This window comes from Copadichromis virginalis, linkage group LG7, assembly GCF_057382275.1.
Source record: "Copadichromis virginalis isolate Kocher_CV1m ecotype Utaka linkage group LG7, C_Virginalis_male_GT1.1, whole genome shotgun sequence".
Taxonomy (NCBI): domain Eukaryota; kingdom Metazoa; phylum Chordata; class Actinopteri; order Cichliformes; family Cichlidae; genus Copadichromis; species Copadichromis virginalis.
The window spans coordinates 25,876,560-25,901,368 of NC_140624.1; the positions used below are offsets into that span (position 1 = coordinate 25,876,560).

A 24,809-nucleotide genomic window follows, 5' to 3' on the forward strand; every position below is an offset into this window, starting at 1 on the left:
TTTTTTTTTTTTTTTTTTAAATAAAAAAAAAACTCCCCCTGATTTCCACGCAACATTGTAGAGGCGTGTCAACCAGGACAGCCCGACAACGTCCAGAGCCTTCAGGAACTCATGGTGGACCTCATCAACACCAGGGGCTCTGCCACCAAGGAATTGTTTAACTGCTTCAGTGACCTCGCCTCCGGAAATTGACGGGTCATTCCCCTCATCCCCAGACTCTGCTCCCTCCTCGGAAGATGTGTCAGTGGGATTAAGGAGGTCATCAAAGTATTCCTTCCACTGCCTGACAATTTTCTCAGTCGAAGTCAGCAGCGCTCCGCCAGCACGATACACAGTGCAGGTAGAGCACCACTTTCCCCTCCTGAGACGCCTGACGGTTTGCCAGAATCTCTTCGAGGCAGTCTGAAAGTCTTTTTCCATGGCCTCTCCGAACTCCTCCCACACCCGAGTTTTTGCTTCAGCCACTGCCCGAGCTGCATTCCGCTTGGCCTGTCGATACCCTTCGGCTGCCTCCGGAGTCCCACAGGCTAACCAAGCCCGGTTGGTGCCACAGCAGGCACCAACCACCTTGCGGCCACAGCTCAATGCAGCAGCTTCGGCAATGGAGACGCTGAACATAGTCCATTCGGACTCATGGTCCATTCGGACTCAATGTCCCCAGTCTCCCTCGGAATGCTGTTGAAGCTCTGCTGGAGGTGTGCGTTGAAGATATTGTGGACTGGGGCCTCTTAGGTGTACCAGGTCTGTCCAGCGTCCTCCCCCGCCACCTGATCCAACTCACTACCAGGTGGTGATCAGTTGACAGCTCAGCCCCTCTCTTTACCCGAGTGTCCAGAACATATGGTCGCAGGTCTGGTGATACGATTACAAAATCGATCATCGACCTGCAGCCTAGAGCGTCCTGGTGCCACGTGCCCTTATGGACACTCTTATGTTCGAACAGGGTGTTCGTTATGGCCAAACTGTGATTTGCACAGAAGTCCAATAACAAAACACCACTCTGGTTCAGATCAGGGAGGCTGTTCCTCCCAATCACGCCCCTCCAGGTCTCGCTGTCATTACCCACGTGAGCATTGAAGTCTCCCAGCAGGACAACAGAGTCTCCAGGTGGAGCACCTTCCAGCACCCCACCCAGGGACTCTAAGAAAGCTGGGTACTCTGAAATGCCACTCGGCGCATAAGCGCAGATGACAGTCAGGGACCCGTTCCCCGACCCTAAGGCGCAGGGAACAAACCCTCTCATCCACCGGGAAAAACCCCAAGCCGAGGGGATATTAGTATACCCACCCCAGCCCGCCGCCTCTCACCAGGGGCAACTCCAGACTGAGACAGAGTCCAGCCCCTCTCCAGGAGACCAGTTCCAGAGCCCAAGCCATGCGTAGAGGTGAGCCCGACTATATCTAGCCGGTACCTCTCAACCTCACGCACTAACTCAGGCTCCTTCCCCACCAGAGAGGTGACATTCCATGTCCCAATTGCCAGTCTTGGCAGCCGGGGATTAGTCCGCCAGGGGCCTCCGCGCCTCCTGCGGGTGGTGGGCCTGTGGGAGGATGGGCCCATGTCCCCTTTTCGGGCTGTGCCCGGCTGGGCCCCATGTCGAATTACACCAGTTTAAAACAAATTAAAACACACTGATGTGGCGGGTCCTCTACCCGCAACCAGAAATCCACTTGGCAAAGCAGCAGCTCGGTACTCTGTCCACAAGTTTGCGTCACACTCTAATAAATGTGGGTCAGTGGCGGTGAAGTTCACTACTCTCACAGGAACGCAATGTTTCCCACCATTCTAACAGAAGTTTAGTGGGACCCGCATCAAGCTTTCATAGAAAGGAATTAAAAACACCAACTTGCCCAGCTTGGACCAAGCACTCACACCTTCAGGTTTGCTAGAGAATAGTTAATTGCCCACACCTGAGCTTATGAAAGGGGCAAAGACCAGGGTTCCCAGACTCAGGTCTCACCTGTCACAAACAGCATTTAGAAAAGTTGATGCTTTGTTTTCATGTAATTAATGCCTTTGAAAGGAGTTGGTGTTCAGATTTATCATGTTCCTTTTTGGTTGTGGTTGTGATAGGATGTGTTGTGACCTCCTAGACTATGAGTGACTTTCATGTTGTGTAGTTGTGCTTGCTTCATTCTACTTTTGTAATTTACATTTCCTACATAGCAACACCCTCTGCACGAGCAAGACTTGCTATATGCATAATTCAGCTCAGCTTTTAGTATTAAAAGATTAAAAGCATCCACTGTCCTGAGTTAACAAGTGGTATGCATTATATTATCTATTGATACAAATCACATTTGTTCAATTCAATTGGCAGCAAATCACAACAACAGTTGCATCCGGGTATTTTATATTGTATTTTAAAGACCTTATAATGCAGAGAATGTTGGGAAAAGAAAACTCCCCTTTTAACAGGAAAAAAAACTCCATAAGAACCAGGCTCAGGGAGGGGTAGCCAACGCAACGGGTTGTGGGTGAGGAGACAGGAAAAAAGACATACTGTGGAAGAGAGCCAGTGATTAATAATAACTAATGGTTAAATGGAGAGCAGTGTATAAACACAGTGTGAAAAGATGTGAGTGAAGAAGAATACTCATTGAGTCATGGGAAGGCCCTTGCAGGTCTAGGTCTATTGCAGGGTAACTAAGCGAGGATTCAAGGTCATCAGATTCAACCCTAACTATAATATTTGTCAAAAAAGAATGTTTTACACCTAACCTTAAAAGTAGAGGGAGCGGTCTGTCTCCTGCATCCAAATTGGAAGTGGTTCCAAGCTGATTAAACTAACTCAAGCAGTGAAACACTAGGAAACTAAGACCAGGGACCAGGACAAAAGCATGAACATAACAATACACTCTGACAAAGCACAGTGGAAGACTAGCACAGTATAAACAAAGAGGATGATTAGGAGAATTGGAGACACATGGGAACACAGCTGGAGCAAACTAGTAATAACGAGACAAAAAAACCTGAACACAATGCACACGAGACGATGGCTGTCAAAATAAGACACGAAATAAGTCAAATACAGAGACAAAGACCTAGACTCAAGACACACAAACATGACGCCAGAAGAGAATAACAAACACATGACAAGGCCAAGAGAAAGAGGGGAGAGACAGATACATAGGGAGACAGCGAGAGAGAGAGAGAAACAGAGAGTGGGAGCACCAGATATACAAAGGGCAACATTACGGGCTGGGGAGACTAAAGGTAACTGTGAAATGCACTTCACACATGTACACACACGCACAGTTGTTTGTCGCCAGATGCCACGTTTATTTATCGTTTTCATTTGTTATGACCGACCACAGTCTGACAGCTCCGGTCTCAGCTGATTTCCAGTCTCCCCTCCGTTCCTCTCCCGTCTCACTATAAAAGGGAAGGAAACCATGATCAGTCCAAACGCCATCAGCTGTTCTCACCTGCGTCTCCAGCACCGCCCCGTTGAGCTCACTGCACCACTCCTCCCCTGCAGCTGCGCCCGGGACCACACCTCCGCCACAGTAACCAAGCACAGGCATGCTGAAGACAGAACACAGAGATAAAGACTAGGAACCACAAGTAAGCCAAGACAACAAGACTGAATTAGAAAAGGAGATCCTAAAAAAAGAGAGACTGAAGAACAGGAGGGGAGCGCTAAAGAAAGCTAAACAACCTAAAGTCATATGAATTACACAAGAGATAAATAATACTAACAGAGAATTCATAAGAACAAGGAAACTAAACAATACCAATAGAGACTAGGAAAAATAAATCACTCCTTGAGATCAAAATAATAACGAGTAACAAGAATCAACACTCCATAAATACACAACACTGGGTCAGTGACCCATGACAATCTGACTTTAAAAGCAGAAAATTAGAGGTAATCCCAGTTTTTATGTATTTAAGACATTTCTGCAGTTTACTTAATTAACAGTGCTGAGCGCCTCAGACCCAGGCCTACACACGCACACTGCACAAAGATACATCTTTCCATATCCACCCTAACCTCTGAAGCAGATGAACACATTTCCTTTAGAGCCAGCAGTGACCTTAGTGTGTCAGGAAGAATCCCCATTTACATGAACAAATTGAAGTCTGTTAGACATAGGGTTGCCAACTCCCTGAAAAATAAATAAGGGACACCTCGTGGCCAGGGCCGGGCAACCCAGTTGTCTTCACCCTTCCCAGTGTGGTAGCTCTTTTTTTTGTGTGTGAAATAATTTTTTAACCATTTGACTTGAATTTGATTTAAGCAGATGCATATTCTTTGTGATATGACCATATGGGAAACAAATGATCATTCAGCCATTTATTTTTAGCTCAAAATGACAACATTAACACAGTAAAACAGGCCTCTTTCTTAAACAGAAGCCTGTCATGCTTAACTTTTGAGAATATAAGTAAAACTTTCTTTAAAATAACTCTGTCCTGCTTAACTTAAAATTATATAAATTAATAGAAAACAATAGAACAAAATCATTCTTGTAACAGTGCACATTTAGTGCATTTAGTACAATTGGCTTCAGTTGAGGTATTATTTCAGCTTTTCTAATGCTAATCAGCTGCTCCTGTTTGTAAACCTGCTTGTTCCCATGATTACGTATCTTAACTCATCATCATTATTCATCTATGTATTACTTTTATGTATTAGTCATCTATTTGTTGTAATCATCTATCCTTGCAGTTGTTTATTACACAAAATAAATTATCACACTTCTGGCCACATAGCGCTGATATTCACTGCACATGCCCATATTAACCTTAACCAGAGGGTTTTAAAAAAACAAACCAATGTTTACATGCCATATCTGCTTCTGCCGTGGCCTGGTGGACAAGAAATTGGTTAAAGGTTCCCCGAGCTTTCACGCCCCTCATGTTCTTCATGTGCCCACCATTAGAAGCATGCCTATGGAAAAAGTGCGCCGGCACACAGTGCAGTGCGCTTTATAGGTGTTATCGTGCACTTTTCCAGCCAGGTGTTTTCCTTTTCCCATTCCTCCCTGTACTTTTGCAGCCTATTTTTCTTTCTCTGAGGGGAACAAACATTGCTGCTCTAATGCTGCGCTTACACTGTGCGATTTTTGGCCCATTTTGAGCCGATTTTTGAGTCATGCGACCGATTTGGTGATCTGCCCAATTTTGGCCTTCATTGTGCATCGTTTAGTATACGTGGGGTAACGAGAAGCGATTAACACCTCGAGCAGCTCCCGATCATCAATCGCTCATGAGGGTGTCACCGCAGCTGCTCACACTGCTCACGCGCAAACATGTAAACGTCGGTGAAAAAGACGGAGCAGCACGGCAGTGCAGCGTGTGATCTGGACACAAGCGATGGAGGCACAACTTGTAGAACTTTGGAAAGCTCATCCGAGCCTTTTCGATGTGGCATCACAAAATTATCACGACCACAACAACCGTGAAAATAGTTGGATCTACATTGCTGCTCAATCACAGCTGCCTGATCAATGTTTTTCATTAGCAATTTAGCAAAGTTGATGGTGGTGGTGTGTGTGTCTGTGTGAGTGAAAGAGAGGGGGAGCGAGCGACAGATTTTCTGTTATAACCTTCATTTTATGGAGGCACAGTGTGAGCACTCAGGTCGCATCAGAGCATCGGGCGGTATAGTGTGAGACCTGCATCGTGACCTACCAACTTCTAACCCCTGCGAGTCAATCGTGCAGTTTGAAAATCGCACAGTGTCTGCCCAGCTTTAGGTGTACTGTCATCCGAGACTTGCACCGCAGTGTCGGCGTTTGTTTCCCTGTTGGCCATGCTTCTTGTTGTGGTCATCTGTTGTCTTCCGGTATTTTCTCCGTAAGCGACCTTTCCTCGACCAATGAGATGAGCGGTAATCTGAATTGTCATACTCGAATTGTCATAAGTGTGCTGTCAGCTCATTGGTCACAAAGCAGGAGAGGGGCTGGGAATTATGTTTTCCAACAAAGCGTTAATTCCATTAAAAGTTATAGACTACTTTTGATTATCACTGTATTACGGGACAAAGTGCGTCCCTTATTAGCTCAATACGGGACGTGTACTTTTGTTTCGAAATACGGGACTATTCCGTTTTTTTAAGGGACGGTTGGCAACCCTAGTTAGACAGATGTGATTCAACCCAGTGCTGCATACTAGTTTTAATACCTACAGCATGCAGTGATCTGTGTAATATAATGTTATGGTTAACAGTGACAAATGCTGCAGAGATGAGTCCACTGTTAGAGGCCATAAAAAATTATTTATAACCTTCACTACTACTATTTCTGTACTTTGATAAATTCTGAACCCTGACTCAAATTCTGCAGTAAACCATTCCTTTGCAGATAATCATGTAGCTGTTTTACAATTATTGTTTCAAGATTTTTTTTTTAGATAAAAGAGGGGTTGGAAGATAAAAGGAAGGTTGGATTTGTGTAAATAAATAACCAACAGAGAGCCAAAAGTCCAAAGTCGACATTAGTCAAAAGCACAAGAGGTGAGGGTGACACAAAGCTAAGGTGCTATGAAATAGTATTTGTCCATTTCCCAATTTCTTTTATTTTTGTATTTATTTATTTATTTTTTGCAAATTTGTCAGACTTAATGTTTCAGATGATAAAATTAATTTTTATATAGCAAGGATAACCTGGGAAAATATGAAATTGAGTTTTTAAAAGGTTATTTCATTTATTAAGGCTATCCAAACCTACCTGGCCCTATGTGAAAAGGTAATTGCACACCTTGGTAAATCATGAATTAACTAACCATACCCAGGCCTGATGACTGCCAGACTTAATGAATGAATGTTACGGCCCTGGGCCTTGGAGGGAGTGAGACTGCCTTTTTGGTGTTCATGCAAATCCATGTGTGCCATGACTTGTGTGTGATTGGTTACTGGGAGACCCGTGCCAACCCTCTCTTATGCAGAATGAAGTGTGCCAGACCACACGGACGATCGGCTGCCCGGGGATCCCGTGATGCTCCAAGAGGCAATCAGTGGCTGATCGTGCCCACCTGTGGCTACAAAAGGCTGGAGGTCCTTCACTCAGTGGCTGCTGCTTAGGACTGAACATGCAGTTTGCCCTTCGTGCCTCCCGCGTCGATCTTTGTTGAACTTGTTCATATTGCTGAACTTTGTCAAACCTTGGTGCATGCTTTGAACTCAGCCTGATTAGAGTTTTGAGCTGCTAGCTGGCTGTGAGTAGAATTTTGTGATGCTGGCTTGCCTTAGTTAACCCCTAGCTTTTATTTTGTGTGCTGCCAGCTTGCCTTAGTTAACCTTTAACTTTTACTCTTGACTGTTCTTTCTTTATGTAATAATTGTTTGCCCAGTGGTCTGTTGAACAGCCCTGTCGGTTTTCTGTTTAAAGTTTGTAATTAAAACCTTTTTCTTTACTTGTGTTGCGGGCTCATGTATGTTACTCCTTCCCTGACGCCTAGCAGAGGGGGTTGTAACATAAGTGGCGGCTCGTCCGGGATCCTCCTTTTCCCCATAAGGAGAATTCCCTTTTGTGAAAGAGAGAACGTGTGTTTTGCTCAATTTTGGGATTTTTTTCTTCTTCTGCCCTTTTCCCTGTTTTGAGCGCCATGTCGGCTCCATTTTGTTTAGAGGATTTTTTGAAAGCTCCATCTGTTGTGCTCCTTGAGAGCTGCCGCAAATGCGAATTGCTGAAAATTGCAGAACACCTTAAGCTACAGGTCTCTAAAACACTCCGTAAGAGTGACTTGAAAAAGCGGGTAGTAGACGAGTTGGTGGAGGCTGGTTTAATGCAAGTCCCTGATCTGCCTGAAGTGCCTATGGTCTCTGGTGAGCCTAGTCAAACTTCCTCATTTGAGGGGGACCATAAAGATGGTACGGGTCATGACAGTGTGGGAGATGAGCGGGGGAAGACGCCGCGCACGCTCCCCCTTGCTATGATCCCCTTTCCTCTGGAAGCTCAGAAGCACGGGACGGGGCCCGGCTAAAGATGCGCTTGGCACGGCTCCAGTTGGAGGCCGAGGAGAAGGCTCAAGCCAGGCGAGCTCAATTACAGCTTGAGATCAGAAAGCTGGAAATAGAGGCAGATAAGACAATGAGGCTGCGTAAGCTGGAGCTGGAGTCTCAGCCACGAGCCTCATCTGTCTCCGCTGATGGTCCAGGTTCTGCCCCCGTGTCTACTACTCCTTATGACATTAGTAAGTGCATTTCTTTAGTGCCTGCATTTAAAGAGGCTGAGGTGGATTCTTATTTTGCAGCATTTCAGCGCATTGCTGGTGCTTTGCGGTGGCCTAGTGAGATCTGGCCCCTTTTATTACAGTGTAAACTGACTGGAAAAGCCCAAGAGGTGGTAGTTGCGCTTCCCTTAAAAGACAGTTTGGAGTATTCTTGTGTTAAATCAGCTGTGTTGCAAGCATATGAATTGGTTCCAGAAGCATACAGGCAGAAATTTCGGCTACAGAGGAAACTTCCCTCCCAAACGTATGTGGAGTTTGCCAGGGAAAAAGGTATCCTCTTTGACAAGTGGTGCTCTGCGTCAAAAGCCAGTGATTATGATTCATTGCATGAATTGATGTTGCTGGAAGACTTTAAAAAGTGTCTTCCAGAGAGTATAGTGTTATACCTGAATGAGCAGAAAGTAACCACTTTAGCAACTGCAGGAGTTCTCGCAGACGAGTATGTGCTCACCCATAAGTCCTATTTTCTGGTTGGAATAGAGATGGGTTATGCTCCTAAACCAGTTCACAAAGTCTATATCAAATCAGAACTCGTTACGGGATTTTTCCCCGTCGCAGTATGCCCAACCTTACCCATAGAGGGGGTTGCCATGTTGCTAGGAAATGATATTGTGGGCGGATTAGTGCGTCCTAGTCTAGAGGTGCTGGATAAGCCCCTCAGTTCTGATGCCCCAGAGATTTCTGTGACCCCAAAGCTGTACCCAGCCTGTGTGGTTACTCATGCCCAAGCCCGTAAAGACGGTTACGTTACCCTCGCTGATTCTGTGTTGAGGACCTCATTTTCTGAGGAGGGTGTCGCGTTATCTGAACAAAACAATGTTTTGTCTCCACCAGACTTTGTGAACCCTGAGGAGCCTGGTCCATCTGAAAAAGATATTCCCCTGCCTTTGACCCGAGAAAACCTGTCGACAGCTCAGATAGCTGGCAAATCATTAAAGCCATGTTTTAAGCGTGTGGTAAGTGCTGAGCAAGCCAGCCATGAGCAACAAGCCTGTTCCATAGAACAAAATGTGCTAATGCCCTTCGTGCCTCCCGCTTCGATCTTTGTTGAACTTGTTCATATTGCTGAACTTTGTCAAACCTTGGTGCATGTGTAACCACGGTAACTTCTGTCCCTACTAACTGCCAGTCCCTTTATTGTGGCGGGAATGAACCCTGTAGAAGTTCCGGGTCAATCAGCTGCATGTCCCTGCTCCTCTGGCTGCTGTTGTCCCTGTGGTTGGCGTACTTGTGAGATATCGACAAATTTTACACTACAGACCAGTTGACAGCGTGCAATAACCCGGCCGATTCATTCATCTTTACACCACCTCACAATCGACTCAACGGTGAGTTATTTGTTTGTTTTGTTTTGTCACAATCAATGAAAATGCGGAGCCGCGATCGCACATCCTAAAACGCCGGTAAGCTAATGCTAGGCTACCGACAGTAAGTGCAATTATTAGTTTTATTTATTGAATATTGTTTTTGTTTATTCCATTATGACCGAATGTTGACTTAACGTATCTAGAGTTGAACGAGTGATTTGATTTTTGTAGTTTTGTCCGTTTTGGATGTTTTTTGTTACTTCTGATGAAATGCCAAAACGGCCTATGAGATTATTGAATCTGTTGCGCAACACCTGTGGTTAAATGAGTTTTGTAAATATATTTGAGTAACTTTGGATAATGTTTATTAGCTTTATTGCTGATATACTTTGATGGGACCCATGAGAATGTTTTTCTATAATAGTATTTTGAATGAAATTCATTATAAGAGATGATGGTTTATAGAGATTGACAGACCACGTGACTTTCGCGCATTGCATGCCGGGAACTCGTGGCAAAACAATCCAAGCATTTGCAGCACCGCAAAACGTTCATTCTTCGATTCCAATAAATTCTTGCTTTTTCTTTGCCCCCCAAAAAGGAATGTACAAAACGAAGGAGAACAATGCCGGTCCGTACAAAGACAGACTTGATGAAAAGTCAAAGAAAAGAAAAGGAAAAAAATCAAACCAGTGAAAGGGTCAGACCCTTACGAGCACACAGAGGGACAAAATACGTTGGCGTGCTGCCCAACTTTCACCACGCTCATATTTATAATTATACGCTTCTTGGAGTGAGTGCATACACTCGTGAAGTTTAGTAACTTCAGGTCACTGCAACAAGCCCAGGTACAGTCAAAGGAGCTTGCAAAGAAAAGCGTCTGGACTTCTTTAAGTTGCTTGAAGACGTTTCACCTCTCATCCGAGAAGCTTCTTCAGTTCTAAGGTCAAATGGTGGAGAGTCCCAGATATAAACCTAGTGGGAGTGACCCCCCACAGAGGGACAAAAGGACCCCCTGATGATCCTCTAATCGCCTGAGCCAAGGTGGGAAACTGGGCGTGGGTCCCAATCAGCCAGAGTTTCGGGTGTGTTCATTGTGAAACCTGGCCCCACCTTATCATGCGAATTCCTGAGGTCAGATGGCCCAGGATGTGAGTGGGCGTTAAGGCGTCTGGGAAGGGATCTCAAAACTGGATTATAGATGGCAGAGAGTTGGTGTCGTAAACCCCCGCCTCTGTTCAAAGATGGTCGCTCACAGTGGACATAGATGGCTTCTTTCACTCCTCTTTCAAACCATCTGTCCTCTCTGTCCAAAATGTGAACATTGGCATCCTCGAAAGAGTGTCCTTTATCCTTAAGATGCAGATGGACTGCTGAGTCTTGTCCTGTGGAGGTGGCTCTTCTGTGTTGTGCCATGCGCTTGTGAAGTGGCTGTTTGGTCTCTCCAATGTAGAGGTCTGAGCATTCCTCGCTGCCCTGTACAGCATACACCACATTGTTAAGTTTGTGTTTTGGAGTTTTGTCTTTCGGGTGAACCAGTTTCTGTCTGAGCGTGTTGCTGGGTCTGAAATACACTGGGATGTCATGCTTGGAGAAAACTCTCCTGAGTTTCTCTGATACGCCGGCTACATAGGGGATGACAATGTTGTTGCGTCTGTCCTTCTTATCCTCCCTCGCTGGTGTCTGGTCTTCTTTTCTGTGCCTCTTTGCTGACTTTAAGAACGCCCATTTAGGATAGCCGCACGTTTTGAGTGCTTACTTTACATGTGTGTGTTCCTTCTTTTTCCCTTCAGGCTTAGAGGGAACATGTTCTGCCCGGTAGTGTAGGGTCCGGATTACTCCAAGTTTGTGTTCCAAAAGGTGATGGGAGTCAAAGAGGAGGTACTGGTCCGTGTGTGTGGGCTTCCGGTAAACTTCGATGTTGAGTTTGCCGTTCTCTTCAATGTGCACGGCGCAGTCCAGGAAAGGCAGACAGTTGTCCTTTGTGTCTTCCCTGGTGAACTTGATATTCTTATCCACAGCGTTAATGTGCGCAGTGAAGGATTCCACTTCTTGTGTCTTGATTTTGACCCAGGTGTCGTCCACATATCTGTACCAGTGGCTGGGTACTCTTCCTTTGAAAGAGCCAAGAGCCTTCCTTTCCACTTCCTCCATGTAAAGGTTGGCTACAATAGGTGAGGTCAGTAATTTGCACCAGAGGTACACTTCAACTGTGAGAGACAGAATGTGAAAAAAAAATCCATGAATTCACATGGTAGGATTTGTAAAGAATTTATTCGTAAATTAGGGGGGAAAATAAGTATTTGGTCACCTCGAACAAGGAAAATCTCTGGCTCTCACAGACCTGTAACGTCTTCTTTAAGAAGCTTTTCTGTCCCCCACTCGTTACCTGTATGAATGGCACCTGTTTGAACTCATCATCTGTATAAAAGACACCTGTCCACAGCCTCAAACAGTCAGACTCCAAACTCCGCCATGGCCAAGACCAAAGAGCTTTCGAAGGACACCAGGAAAAGTATTGTAGACCTGCACCAGACTGGGAAGAGTGAATCTACAATAGGCAAGCAGCTTGGTGTGAAAAAATCAACTGTGGGAGCAATCATCAGAAAATGGAAGACATACAAGACCACTGATAATGTCCCTCGATCTGGGGCTCCACGCAAGATCTCATCCCGTGGGGTCAAAATGATCATGAGAACGGTGAGCAAAGATCCCAGAACCACACGGGGGGACCTGGTGAATGACCTGCAGAGAGCTGGGACCAAAGTAACAAAGGTCACCATCAGTAACACACTACAACGGCAGGGAATCAAATCCCGCAGTGCCAGACGTGTTCCGCTGCTGAAGCCAGTGCATGTCCAGGCCCGTCTGAAGTTTGCCAGAGAGCACATGGATGATACAGCAGAGGATTGGGAGAATGTCATGTGGTCAGATGAAACCAAAGTAGAACTTTTTGGTATAAACTCAACTCGTCGTGTTTGGAGGAAGGAGAATACTGAGTTGCATCCCAAGAACACCATACCTACTGTGAAGCATGGGGGTGGAAACATCATGCTATGGGGCTGTTTTTCTGCCAAGGGGACAGGACCACTGATCCGTGTTAAGGACAGAATGAATGGGGCCATGTATCGTGAGATTTTGAGCCAAAACCTCCTTCCATCAGTGAGAACTTTGAAGATGAAACGAGGCTGGGTCTTCCAACATGACAATGACCCAAAACACACCGCCCGGGCAACAAAGGAGTGGCTCCGTAAGAAGCATTTGAAAGTCCTGGAGTGGCCTAGCCAGTCTCCAGACCTCAACCCCATAGAAAATCTGTGGCGGGAGTTGAAAGTCCGTGTTGCTCGGCAACAGCCCCAAAACATCACTGCTCTCGAGAAGATCTGCATGGAGGAATGGGCCAAAATACCAGCTACTGTGTGTGCAAACCTGGTAAAGACCTATAGTAAACGTTTGACCTCTGTTATTGCCAACAAAGGTTATGTTACAAAGTATTGAGTTGTATTTTTGTTATTGACCAAATACTTATTTTCCACCCTAATTTACGAATAAATTCTTTACAAATCCTACCATGTGGATTCATGGACTTTTCTTTCACATTCTGTCTCTCACAGTTGAAGTGTACCTCTGGTGCAAATTACTGACCTCTGTCATCATTTTAGGTGGGGGAACTTGCACAATCGGTGGCTGACTAAATACTTTTTTGCCCCACTGTATATGTGTATATATGTATGTGTGTGTGTGTGTGTGTGTGTGTGTGTGTGTGTGTATGTATGTATGTATGTATGTATATATATATATATATATATATATATATATATATATATATATATATATATACACACACATATACATACATATATACTAGGGGTGCAACGATATTCGTATCGATATTGAACCGTTCGATACAGTGCTTTCGGTTCGGTACGCATATGTATCGAACAATACAAAATTTTTAATTTATTTTATCAACTTTCCTTCTGACGATGCTGTCTGTGTTGAGCGCTCAGTGAATCTGCGTTCGACTACTCCGCCTAGGCTGCACTGTCGAGCCTAGGCGGAGTAGTCGAACGCAGATTCACTGAGCGCTCAACACAGACAGCATCGTCAGAAGGAAGAGCGCAGGGCAAGCTAGCGAGACAGAAGTTAAGCTCTCCTTGCAACATGGACCTCCCCCACCCTCATTCAGATCTGGCGTTTGGAATTATTTTGGTTTTCATGTGACGTATGACCCTGAAGGTAAGCGAGTCATGGACTAAAGTAAAACAGTATGTTGGATGTGCCATGCAATGCTCAATTACATGGGTGGGAACTAGTGTGTTAGCGCAGTTAGCTCGTTAACGTGTTGGCCGTCTAGCCCCATGCACGGGGCGATCGGCGGTAGCTCGTTAACGGAGATTTGCCGTGTTGTGGCGTTAAGGTCATTTCAACGAGATTAACCTGAAAGCACTAGTGGGAACACAACGAATATGACTGCACATTTACACCGACATCATCCTAGTGCAAAGACAAGTGGAAGCAGAAAAAAAACAAGCAAGCATGCCACTAACTTTAGCCGAGTCATTTAGACAGCTGTTAGCACATGATTCTCCTTATATGTTTAATATGCTGCTGAGAATATAGCCCAGAAGAAGCGGATAGTATAGCTTTTATTTTGGAAAGAGACATTTCTCTGTAATAAACTCTCTTTTCCAAACTATAAGGCAAAAAGAAAGTGCAGCTTTATGGTTTCATGGACAAAATAATTTCTGTGGCTGCAATATGACGAGCTAAATAACCAGGGCTGCACATAAGTGGTCCGCAGGTGCGCATTCGCTGTCAAAATAAAAAACACGCACAAGGGCTAGGGTTAAATTTAAAAACTGTACTTTTGAGTTAAAATATATATTTATAATTTTAATAAATGACAAATTAAAAAGGCATGAACATTTTTTTTGTATCGAAAAAATATCGAACCGTGACACCAAAGTATCGAACCGAACCGAACCGTGAATTTTGTGTATCGTTGCACCCCTAGTATGTATGTATATGTATATAAAAGACAGTACACCCGTTTGTTTATTTTCGATTACTTGTATATTTTGGGGGAAAAAAAAAAAAAGATCATATTGTTCAATATACCTTATATATCTAATACCTAGGCAACAATGTGTATGAGAGAGAGGATTATAAGATCATCTGAGTGTTGGAAGCTACATCATGATATACAAAGCCTGCATTCTATATATAACCATAAATAAAACTTCAACCATCAAAAAAAAAAACAACTCCTCGCAGGTGAGATATTTCAGGCATGTCCTGAGGGGAGGAGGCCCTCGGGCAGACCCAGAATATCCCATCTCTTTAGCTGGCTTAGGCATGACTCAATGTGTGCCAACAAATTAATCAAGGAAACCAATGGATCAACTTGATTTTTTACCCAATAAGTTAGACGCAATGTGTCCTCCGAATGAGCTGGAAGAGGTAGCTGGGTTGAGTTCAGGCCTGACCGACTCATCTCAGACTGTTGCCCCCGTTACTCAAATTCAGACAAGCAGTACAACATAGATGGATGAAAATTGCTTTCTGATGGCTTATGCTGCAAGCTCATCAGCCCTACTTTCAAATCCCAAGGAGGGACAGGCAGTCCCCAATCTCACTACTTTAACTTCAAACACTAAACAGTAAAACCATCCATTCTCCTCCACTTATCCAATTCAGTGTTGCAAGGGTGCTGGGGCCTACCCCAGCAGCTGTAGGATGAGAGACAGGGTACACTATGGATAGATCGCCAGTCTGTCTCAGGGCTAACACAGACAGACAACCATTTCCATTTACCTTCAGGCCTATGGCCAATTTTGAACCAATTAACCTAATCCAACTATTTCCATGTCTTTGGACCATGGGAGGAAGCTGAAGTACCCAGAAAAACTTCTCATAGAAAGGCCCAGGCTAGATGGTGGAATCAAACTAAGGACCTTCTTGATGTGAGGCAACAGTGCTAACAACAACGCCACTGGTGGTTACAACTGTCCAACAATGAAAAAGCAAAACTTAAAAATATTCACTAAAAATCCAAAGCTGAAATCTATAACTAAGAATTCAAAACTCAGAACAGAAACGAACAACAGAAACCCTTAGAACCATGCCAGCAAGAGGTGATAGAAAGCCATGCATAATTTCATGAAACTTCCATAGTTGAAAACGGTGAAAAAAACAAAACTTCTGCTGTTTTTGTCTGTTCAGGTGGGACGGCTACAGTGTCCTCTGCTGCTGGTTGTAGGTGAGGATGATCAGAACTGGCCATCCCAAGAGTCTGCATTGGATGTAAGTTTCCTGTCACAACTTCCTATGTAAAGAAGGTGGTTGAAATAAGGTTAGAAATGGGATTAACCCTCTCAAGGCAGGCGTTGCAGATTTGCAACAGTTAAAAACTAACGACCTGATTACCCCACATACATATTTTATGAGGTTTTTTTTACTCAGAAGTACCACTGCAGGACTTGGTTGTGCATTAGCAATAAAAAGTTTAAGTTTAATTTGAGCCTGAGAGGGTTAAAAGAATCTGCATGCATTGCTTTGAACATTCCTCAGCAAACTGCCCTGGTTGATGTAGCACGGACTCCCAACAGAGTAGTAACCACAGACTGGGGCAACCTGTCAACCTCCAGTTGAGGTTCAGGCTTAGGTGTTCTAGGCAATGCCCCAGATCTCCAAGCGATGCTGCAGACATGTGTAAGCCAAAATAGCCTCATGATTGTCATCTCCCTGATAGCCCTTCCTTGTCAGAAAAGTGGAGCTTTCCATTGCTTGAACCCCCCCTTGCTGAGGATGTGTCACCATTGGGAAAAAAAGTGGTTAATGCCATCACTGATGGCCAACACAGGAACTATAAATGATAACCCTGCATCATTTTATAAACCATCGAAGGGTTTGCCCCCAAGAGTCTCCCAGGACAGCTGATGCCCCAGGGGACACTGGGGCAGCTCCAAGAGTCCCCCAGGACACTGGCCACCCAGGGAGGTAGCAGGAAGAGGCTTGGTCCTGAAATCTTTCAGAAACAGGGAGGAGGCTTTTGTAGCCCCTGGCTCCAACCCTTGTTTTTCTGTGGGCTTTGTTCAGCTTTACCACACGGAGTGCTGCTTCCTATAGCATCGAGCTTGTGTCTGGCTCAGATATAGCAGATGGAACCACAAGTAGTTTAAGTAGACAGCCATGGTTTTCTACCTAAGATAGCCAGAGGGCAGTGCTTTGCTATCCAGAAGGAGGTCATAGCCCTGCTGGTTGCCACTCCCTGCTCCTTCATTACCTTTACCAAAAGTAGAGAGGTTAGGACGTGCTGCATTTCTATGGCATTTCAGATCCATCCCCCAGCAGTTTAGTCACTCGGTACTGGTACATCACTTGCGTTATCCTCCCGTTCCTGGATTGTCAGTTAAATATATAATTGCCTGCAACATCCAATTGGAACAATATTTCACTTCACAAAAATCTCAAAAATATATTTGAAAAAATTCTACTAAATAAAACAGAAAATAAAGCATATAGGGGGTAAAGGGGATCAAAACTATAAAATTCAAATCGAAATTTCTCAGGTTTTTGGTGCATTACATTTGGGATGGGTAATAACTTATTGAAGATCATTAGACATAATTTTGTGAGTTCTCTGGCTAGTAAGTATCAACATGATTTTTTTAGATAAAATGTTTTCAAGTTTGTGTCTGTAAAGAATAAATTATGTGACAACTAAAGGGCTTCACATAAAAAAGACACAACAAAACTATTTAAAAAATATAAGAACGTTTTACTTTCATGTTTTCCAGATTAAGGAAATGATGGCACGAGCGGGGAACAGTCATCTGCTCACTGTCCTGTCATACCCAAATGCAGGTCACTTGATCGAACCGCCCTACACACCACATGCCAGATCTAGCACCTTCAAGACCGTTGAAATAGAAGAGAAGGGTAGGTTCACTTTCACACTGCAAGGTTGTAGACTGTCTCAGTTGTTCTTTGAGGACCAGAGGGGTCCACATTTTGGCAGGTTTGAGAAATGAATGTTATTTAAAGTTGATGTTCAGGTAATTTTGTGGCAAGAAAATGATTGTGAAAAAAACTCTGGACTACACATGCAAATTATCAGTAAATTTCTTGCGGTACCAGTTTTGGTAACAGCAGTTTTTTGGGGAGTCCTGATGTCTGTTTTGTTTTTGCAGTGATGTGTCTGTGGGGTGGACAAACGGTGGAACATTCTCGAGCTCAGGAGGATGCCTGGATAAAGATGGTGGTTTTTCTCAGAGAGAATCTGTATGGTGGCAGAAACCCTACCTCATTTTCTCACCTGTAGTCAAGATGATGACATGAGTTCCAAAGTCAATCCAAGATGAAAATATTTGGCTAAAGACATAGTTAGGTGAGACGACAATGGAAGCTCTTCTGTGGCAATCAGTATATAATGCATTGCTATGAAGATATTGATTATGACCTTTGGATTCAGTTTCAATATTACTTATTAAAAATGTCTTCTTAATAGAAATAGTTAACGGGTGTAATGGCTTTTGTAGTAGGAAGCTGCCACTTCATATGATCATTAAATCATAAACTACTTTTACAGAAAGACAAGCAGAGACAATTGTTCCCCCACCAAATACTCACACAAACCAAAATATCTTCCTGCACTATACCGATTTAACAGGATAAACTGGATAAGGTGCACTGCTTTTTGACTGATGAATTCTAAAATGTTTTTACTACTATAATTAAATAAATATCTAATATATTACAAAAAATTATTAGTGAAAATGACAAGTGGTGAAGAAATTTTTCAAACCATTCCTTTAGGAAAAGAAGCAATAAAATACTGAAAGCACATCAGTACACATAAAAATGTACTACTGAAAACTGTGCATTCAGACTGACTATAAGTTTAATTTCCAGCATCAAATTCTATACATCATGTATGCAGTAGTTGTCCTTTGGGGATCTCTGGAAAAAAGTTGTTTGTGAAAAATAAATATGTTGGCCTGTGTTTGTAAAGTGTATTAAAATGTTAATAACAAATAAAGGCTAAATTAAAAGGTTTGATCATTACATGACATGGTTAACTGTCAATATCTATAGGGACAATTAAAATATGAATGAATGTAGAGTGTAACAAAGTACAAATACACCGTTACTATATTTAAGTAGTTCATAGTTCATCAAGTTCAAGTTCATCAAGTTCATCAAATTTTATTCACCACATGCAGTGGCAGGTTGCCCTGCAGTGAAATGAACCTGCCCCCCGACCTTACACACACAACACAGACATCACATGGGGACACAAGTCAGAGAACGGTTGCATTACAGAAAAACCACTGAAATGTACACTACAATGGGAAAAGTACAAGAGGAAAAAAAGAGACCTCTACTCATGCTGGGCTATATGAGAACAGGAAACAAAAAAACTCCTCTGCACAGAAAGCACATAAATGTCCACAGTACAACATTATAGAGCACGTGACCAGCAACGGGGTTGGGTAGGGGATAAGGAGTAATCCCAGGCAACACAGCAGGCATCCTGCCACTGCGCCGACTCTCCAGCAAACTCTCCCCTCCTCGATTCAGAGATGGTCTTTCCCTTTTCACGTGAATGGCCTCCTTGACTCCGCGCTCAAACCAGCGTTCCTCCCTGTCCAAGATGTGTACATCCTCATCATTGAAAGAGTGTCCACGGGCCTGTAGGTGTGAATAGACTGCAGAGTCCTGGCCTGACGAGGTGGCTCTTCTGTGTTGTGCCATCCGCTTTGCCAGAGGTTGTTTTGTTTCCCCGATGTATAAATCCTGACAATCCTCCTGGCATTTAACAGCGTAAACTATGTTACTCTGTTTGTGTCGGGGGACCCGATCCTTGGGGTGGACCAATTTTTGGCGCAGTGTGTTTTGGGGTTTAAAAGCCACAGAGACCTGGTGTTTAGAAAAAATGTGTCTCAACTGCTCCGATACTCCTGACACACATGGGATCACTACAGGTTTTTGCTTAGGCAGCGGTTGTCCTTTTCTCCTGGATCGGCTGGAGCTTTCTTTTGGTGCCTTCCCAGCTTTGACAAAAGTCCAGCTGGAATAACCACATTTACTCTTCTTGAGGTGCTGTTCTTCTGCTTGCCTGGCCGCTGTGTCTGTGGGGATGGTGTTCACTCGCACGATTTGATATCCTCGTGTCGGTGTTGTTCCCACATCATCATAATAAATGTTGGTTCAAGGTTCAACATTGCAAGTGACCAATCAAATTGTTGTGACGTCATACTTTTGCGACTTTGGAAAAAACCGCCTTAAAAAAAATCTACTTAACTTGCGAGAAACCGCCTCTGTCTGCCAATCCAGCACCGACACGAGGATATCAAATCATTCCTTTTGCACACAGGGCCATGTAGGTTTGGATTTTTTCCCCAATTAATAATAAACACCTTCATTTAGAAACTGCATTTTGTGTTTACTTGTGTTAGCTTTGTCTAATATTTAAATTTGTTTCATGATTGGAAACACTGTAGGAGCAAAACAAGAGCAAAAACTATTGGTCTTGTTTTCAGCAAATGATTGGCATCATCATGTATTGCTTTTTGTCCTGGCAGGCAAAATGAATTGTGGCACACAGAGTTATATTTTATGTCCAGCTAGTTTTGTTGCAGGTAGATTACAACCAAATTCTATACACCATTATGATCATAAAAAACAAGATGCAGGTGATCATAACAAAAACCTTCCTAAGAGGCTTTTTAGTTATAGTGTTACTTTTTACTCACTGCATTTCATTTCATTAAGAAATCCAGAGATCTGTGTGTTTGTTTGCAAACAGCTGACATTATGTATGTGTTCTTGTAGCAAATAAACACCTCTCCCCCACAACAAACAGCAAAAAAACAAACAAACTGAAGAGAAAACATAAACAAATGTTGTCCTGCATGGAATAATTAAAAATTGGATTTTGTATGTTTTTGTCTGCATGCATTTTGCATTTCGATGCCTGCAGACACACATTTTTAAAACCAGGTTTTAGGTGCCAAGTTTATAACGGTTTCTGGTGGATGAAATGTTTTTGGTTTTTTTTTTTAAAATAGCAATACTTAAAAAACAAAAGACAAAACTCCTTTCCTATTTTGAAGTTGTATATATACTTTATCTTCATTTCCATATTTTGTGTTTTGTTCTCTATGAACTCATTTTCTCTTCTCTTTCCACTCAGTCCCAGCCAGTCGGGGCAAATGGCTCCCTCTCTGAGCCTGGTTCTGTTACTTTCTGTTAAGAGGTTCCTTCACACCATCGCCTTCCCACAGTAATAGGATCTAATTGTCTCTTTATCTTCTAGTGTAACGTACCTTAAAGTGACTATTGTGATTTTATTTATTATAGACATAATGAATTGACATCGGAGAACCGGCATCTAGTTGTAACTACGACTTGTGTCCGCTAGGTGGCGTCTTTTCTCCATCTCTGCTGCTTTAACTTCGGAAACCCCTCTACCTGTGCAGTATTCTCTTAGCTTATTAACCTTATGTGTGACAGCACCAGTCGGGCTTCTTTTCTTCTCTTCTATGATGTGACTGACATCATTTCAGTTTGGTCCAGGATCGTGCAGTCCCTGCACAAGTCTGTCACTGGTTCTGTTAGGGGGAGCTTGACATGAAACTCTCATCAGCTTCGTGTGACGAGCACGAGAGCCGCCAGTGTTTTCTGTGACGTAGGCCAGCCGCACACTGCACTTTGGAGAGCTGCGAGAGGCGAAGAAAAGCATGCGCTTCTCTCTTGTGGACGCAACCGGCTGCTCTTATAAGGTCCATTCTCTGAATTGTCGGACACTTTGATATGAGACCAATCAGGACTGGAGAGGGAGGGTCCTGGGATTTTCCCGTGTGAGTCGAACCTACACTTGCAGGCGATCAGGGTTGATATTAACCTGAAGACATGACAATTTCTCTGACAGAACTATGATCAGCGCTGATCTCTAACTAAAGACACGGAGGAAAAGGTGAATTTTCACATCACTTTTTTGTTTGCGGATGCTGGATCGAAACTCAGTGGAGGAATTTGACTGAACAGGTTTAATGTGATGTTACTAACTGCTGGAGACACAAGACAACTGGCTGACTTGCGAAGCTGACGAAAAAACCTCTTCTTACTAGGATAAAAAAGATTCCTGAAGATTTACCGGTGATATTTGGCAGGTAAATTTTAATTACATTACATTTAAATTATCTGTAAATGTAGCTACACATGTCGCATGTAATTGATAACGTTTTTGTGATCTATGGGAACATGTTGGAGCTTCGGATTCTGCAGTCAATAATCAGTTAATCATTTAGTAGCAGTTTACAAAGCTGCCAGTTTGCTTCTCAAGCTGTTTGTATGTTTCAATTAAAAATAGATTTTGGGACTGTAGCTAGTTCTGAATGCATTTGACTCAATCGTGCACATGAGCCCACAGTGTACAGTGCTGGCACGCTTTTACGCCCCCCCGCCACCACCCCTCCTTTTTTATGGATGCGTCTTGGTGACTTCGTGCGCATACCTGAAAAATGCTTGCGTGTTCTCCATGTTCCCACTGGGAAAATGTTCAGGCACGTGTGAGTACGCTCAGCTTAAGAGTCTACACTGTGCTTAGGATGAAAGGTGTTTGCTCCCTATTATGATGAGTTTGCGTGTGCAAGGCTCACTAAGTGTGTGTCTTAATGGCAAAGAGGCGTAGAAAAAGGGGCAAATAAATAAAAAAATAAAAAAATAAAGCAGAATTAACTGAAGGAAAGGATAAAAAGAAGTCGGTGAGCTGCACAGAAACAAAGTGCAGCTCACAGAGACAATGCGTGTGTATATATATATATATATATATATATATATATATATATATATTTCTTTTTTTTCCACTGTGCAGCATCCAATAAGAAGTTGCTGGCTTTATCTATTTACCTGGAATCTACTGCCATCATCATCATCACCCATCATCTAGTTCTGATGGATACAGCAAAGTTCATAAGGCAGGTAGAAACTCGCAGTTCAACCATTGTTTAGATACACTTATAGCCAGGTGTATGTATGAACTTGAACAGACTTTGGTATATGAGGAAGGAAGGGTTGTTGCAATACTGGGATCTCCAGCTCAATTTTGATCCCTGGGGAAAACGGTAAAGAGGCATTTTTTTTTTTTAAAAGAAGAAGCTGAAAGCAATACAAAAATAATAATGAGGATGATGATGATGATGATGATGATAATAATAATAATAAATCTGTCACAACACTATTTTAAAGGTGACTGGTGTAGACCAGAAATATGTTAAGAAACTAGTAAAGTGTGTATATTATATATATATAATTTTTAATTCAGTTATTATAGTGCCAATAAACAAACCAAAAAACAAACCAAAACAAACAAAATAAAAACCACTCTCGGACTAATAAAGGCTTTCTTATTTTATTATTATTATTATTATTTTTGTTTTTCAGTGGTTGCCACAGCAGATGAGCGCTTGATTTATCAAAGATTTTATGCTGGATAGGCTTCCTGACACAGTCCCCCCAATTATTCGGGCTTGGCACTGGCATTAAGAGTACATTAGTTTGTGTTCCCTGAGTTTGTGGCTACATGGTAACCTCTAATAGTTAAGTGGCTAACATTAATTTGTATCCTGGCCAGGTAAACATTTATAACAACTGTTAAGAACTTTTTGTTCAAACAGGAGCTTTACTGACTTCTCAAAATTCCTTCTAAAGTGTTGTTCATAATTGTGAATGCCAACTACTGTTAGTGAGAGGAGGTGCTGTGTGCCTGACTGTCTACACAGTGTTGTATTTGTCTCACCTGGAGGAAGCAAAGACAGCACTATTGGTATTGATTGTGTTATGAAAAAGTATCTAATCTGATATCTGTTAAATTTTAATACTGGTTAGTATCTGAGAATAATATTTTGACAATATTACGATTGTCTGTTGTTCTCCAAATACAAATTTGTCAGATTTTCCAAACTGGTGTTGTTCTTTTCTCTATAGTCTAAATGTGGTGTACTTTATTGTCTTTAGAACAACAACAGTGTCCGTCACTGTCACAAGGGCTCCCAAATGGAATACTAGTTGTTTCATCTGGAGAAGGTGAAGACTACTCAGTGTTGCTTATCTTTGTATACGCACTTGTCTTATTTGTAGGTTTATCCCCCAGAAAGAAATCTGCTGGCCTCTCAGCTTGCCTAGGTCCAGTTATTGTTAACCAGAGACAGATGGATAAAACGGAGTTAGCTACAAGCAGAGGTGGGTAGTAAGAGCTACGTTTACTCCGTTACATTTACTTGAGTAAGTTTTTAAAAAAATATATACTTTTTAAGTACCTTTTTTGCACGATACTTTTTACTTTTACTTGAGTACAATTATGAAGAAGAAACGGTACTTTTACTCTGCTACATTTGCAAAATTCGACTCGTTACTTTAAAAAAAAAAAATTAGTTTAACACATTAGATAACATGCCGTCAGTGGAATTTCCGTTAATTTTTTCACCAATAAGATGTGGCCATGTCGGTGTCTTCAGTGAGAGCCAAAACAACAACTTTTCAGCATGAAACAACTCAATTCGTGTAACCTGAGGAAATGGTAAGTTTTCTCTAAATATCTTTTTAGCTGTGGTTAGCTGGATGTCAGTCTTATGTTACAGCAGCTGTGTCGAGCTTGAGCTGGCAGTAGTGATGTTCGATTCGTGAACGAATCGTTCAATACTCGAGAATTACTTTACTGACTCGTGAATCATGATTCACAAGCCCAACTGACTCACTGACTCATCCCTGTTTCTGTTAGCAAACTAATTTGCTTAGTAGAAATATATCTAGCTTATAATTAAAATTGTGGGGGGGACAACAGCCAGTTTCTTAACAAAATTATTTCTGCTCTGAACTGGAAGAAAAAACCCTGAGTAGAAGCTCACATCAAGAAAATAGCTCCTCGGTTCACAGTAGCATCGCTCTGCTAACATGCTAACAGCACATTTGAGCTACTCACCCCCTCCCTCCTGTGCTGAATCATAGAGCAAACGAATCACTCACTCACTCACTCACTCACTAACCCCCTCCCTCCTGTGCTGAATCGTAAGCGTAAGCGAATCACTCACTCACTCACTCACTCACTCACCCCCTCCCTCCTGGCTCACAGCTTCTTCTTCTTGGTTGGCAACCAATGTTAAGGTGCATTACCGCCCCCTGGCTCACAGCTCAGTGGACATTTAGATGAGAAAATATATATTTAACACATTTAAGGAAAATACTAATAAAATAAAAATAAACAAAATAAATGTTTTGTGGTCAGCAGACTGCAAACACAATCACCGAGAGCCC

At 42.9% G+C, this 24,809-nt stretch overlaps 2 protein-coding genes across 4 annotated transcripts in view; both read left to right on the forward strand.

Annotated features, from left to right (window-relative positions):
* LOC146705125 (peroxisomal succinyl-coenzyme A thioesterase-like) overlaps nt 1–18,557 on the forward strand; it is a 28,493-nt gene extending 9,936 nt beyond the window's left edge. The window contains exons 9-11 of one of the 2 annotated variants that reach the window (XM_085462712.1): nt 15,714–15,794; nt 17,291–17,432; nt 17,684–18,557. In XM_085462712.1, coding sequence (XP_085318838.1) covers nt 15,714–15,794; nt 17,291–17,432; nt 17,684–17,814 — 354 coding nt within the window. In that variant the 3' untranslated portion in view covers nt 17,815–18,557. Of the gene's footprint in view, nt 1–7,177; nt 9,510–15,713; nt 15,795–17,290; nt 17,433–17,683 lie in introns of those variants that run through there. The other variant, XR_014921287.1, reaches the window with a different exon arrangement.
* Nucleotides 18,558–21,154: 2,597 nt separating this feature from the next.
* LOC146705126 (metabotropic glutamate receptor 8-like) overlaps nt 21,155–24,809 on the forward strand; it is a 146,498-nt gene continuing 142,843 nt past the window's right edge. For both annotated transcript variants that reach the window (XM_085462713.1, XM_085462714.1), the window contains exon 1: nt 21,155–21,667. The gene's annotated coding sequence lies outside the window, so the exon portion shown is untranslated. The remainder of the gene's footprint in view (nt 21,668–24,809) is intronic.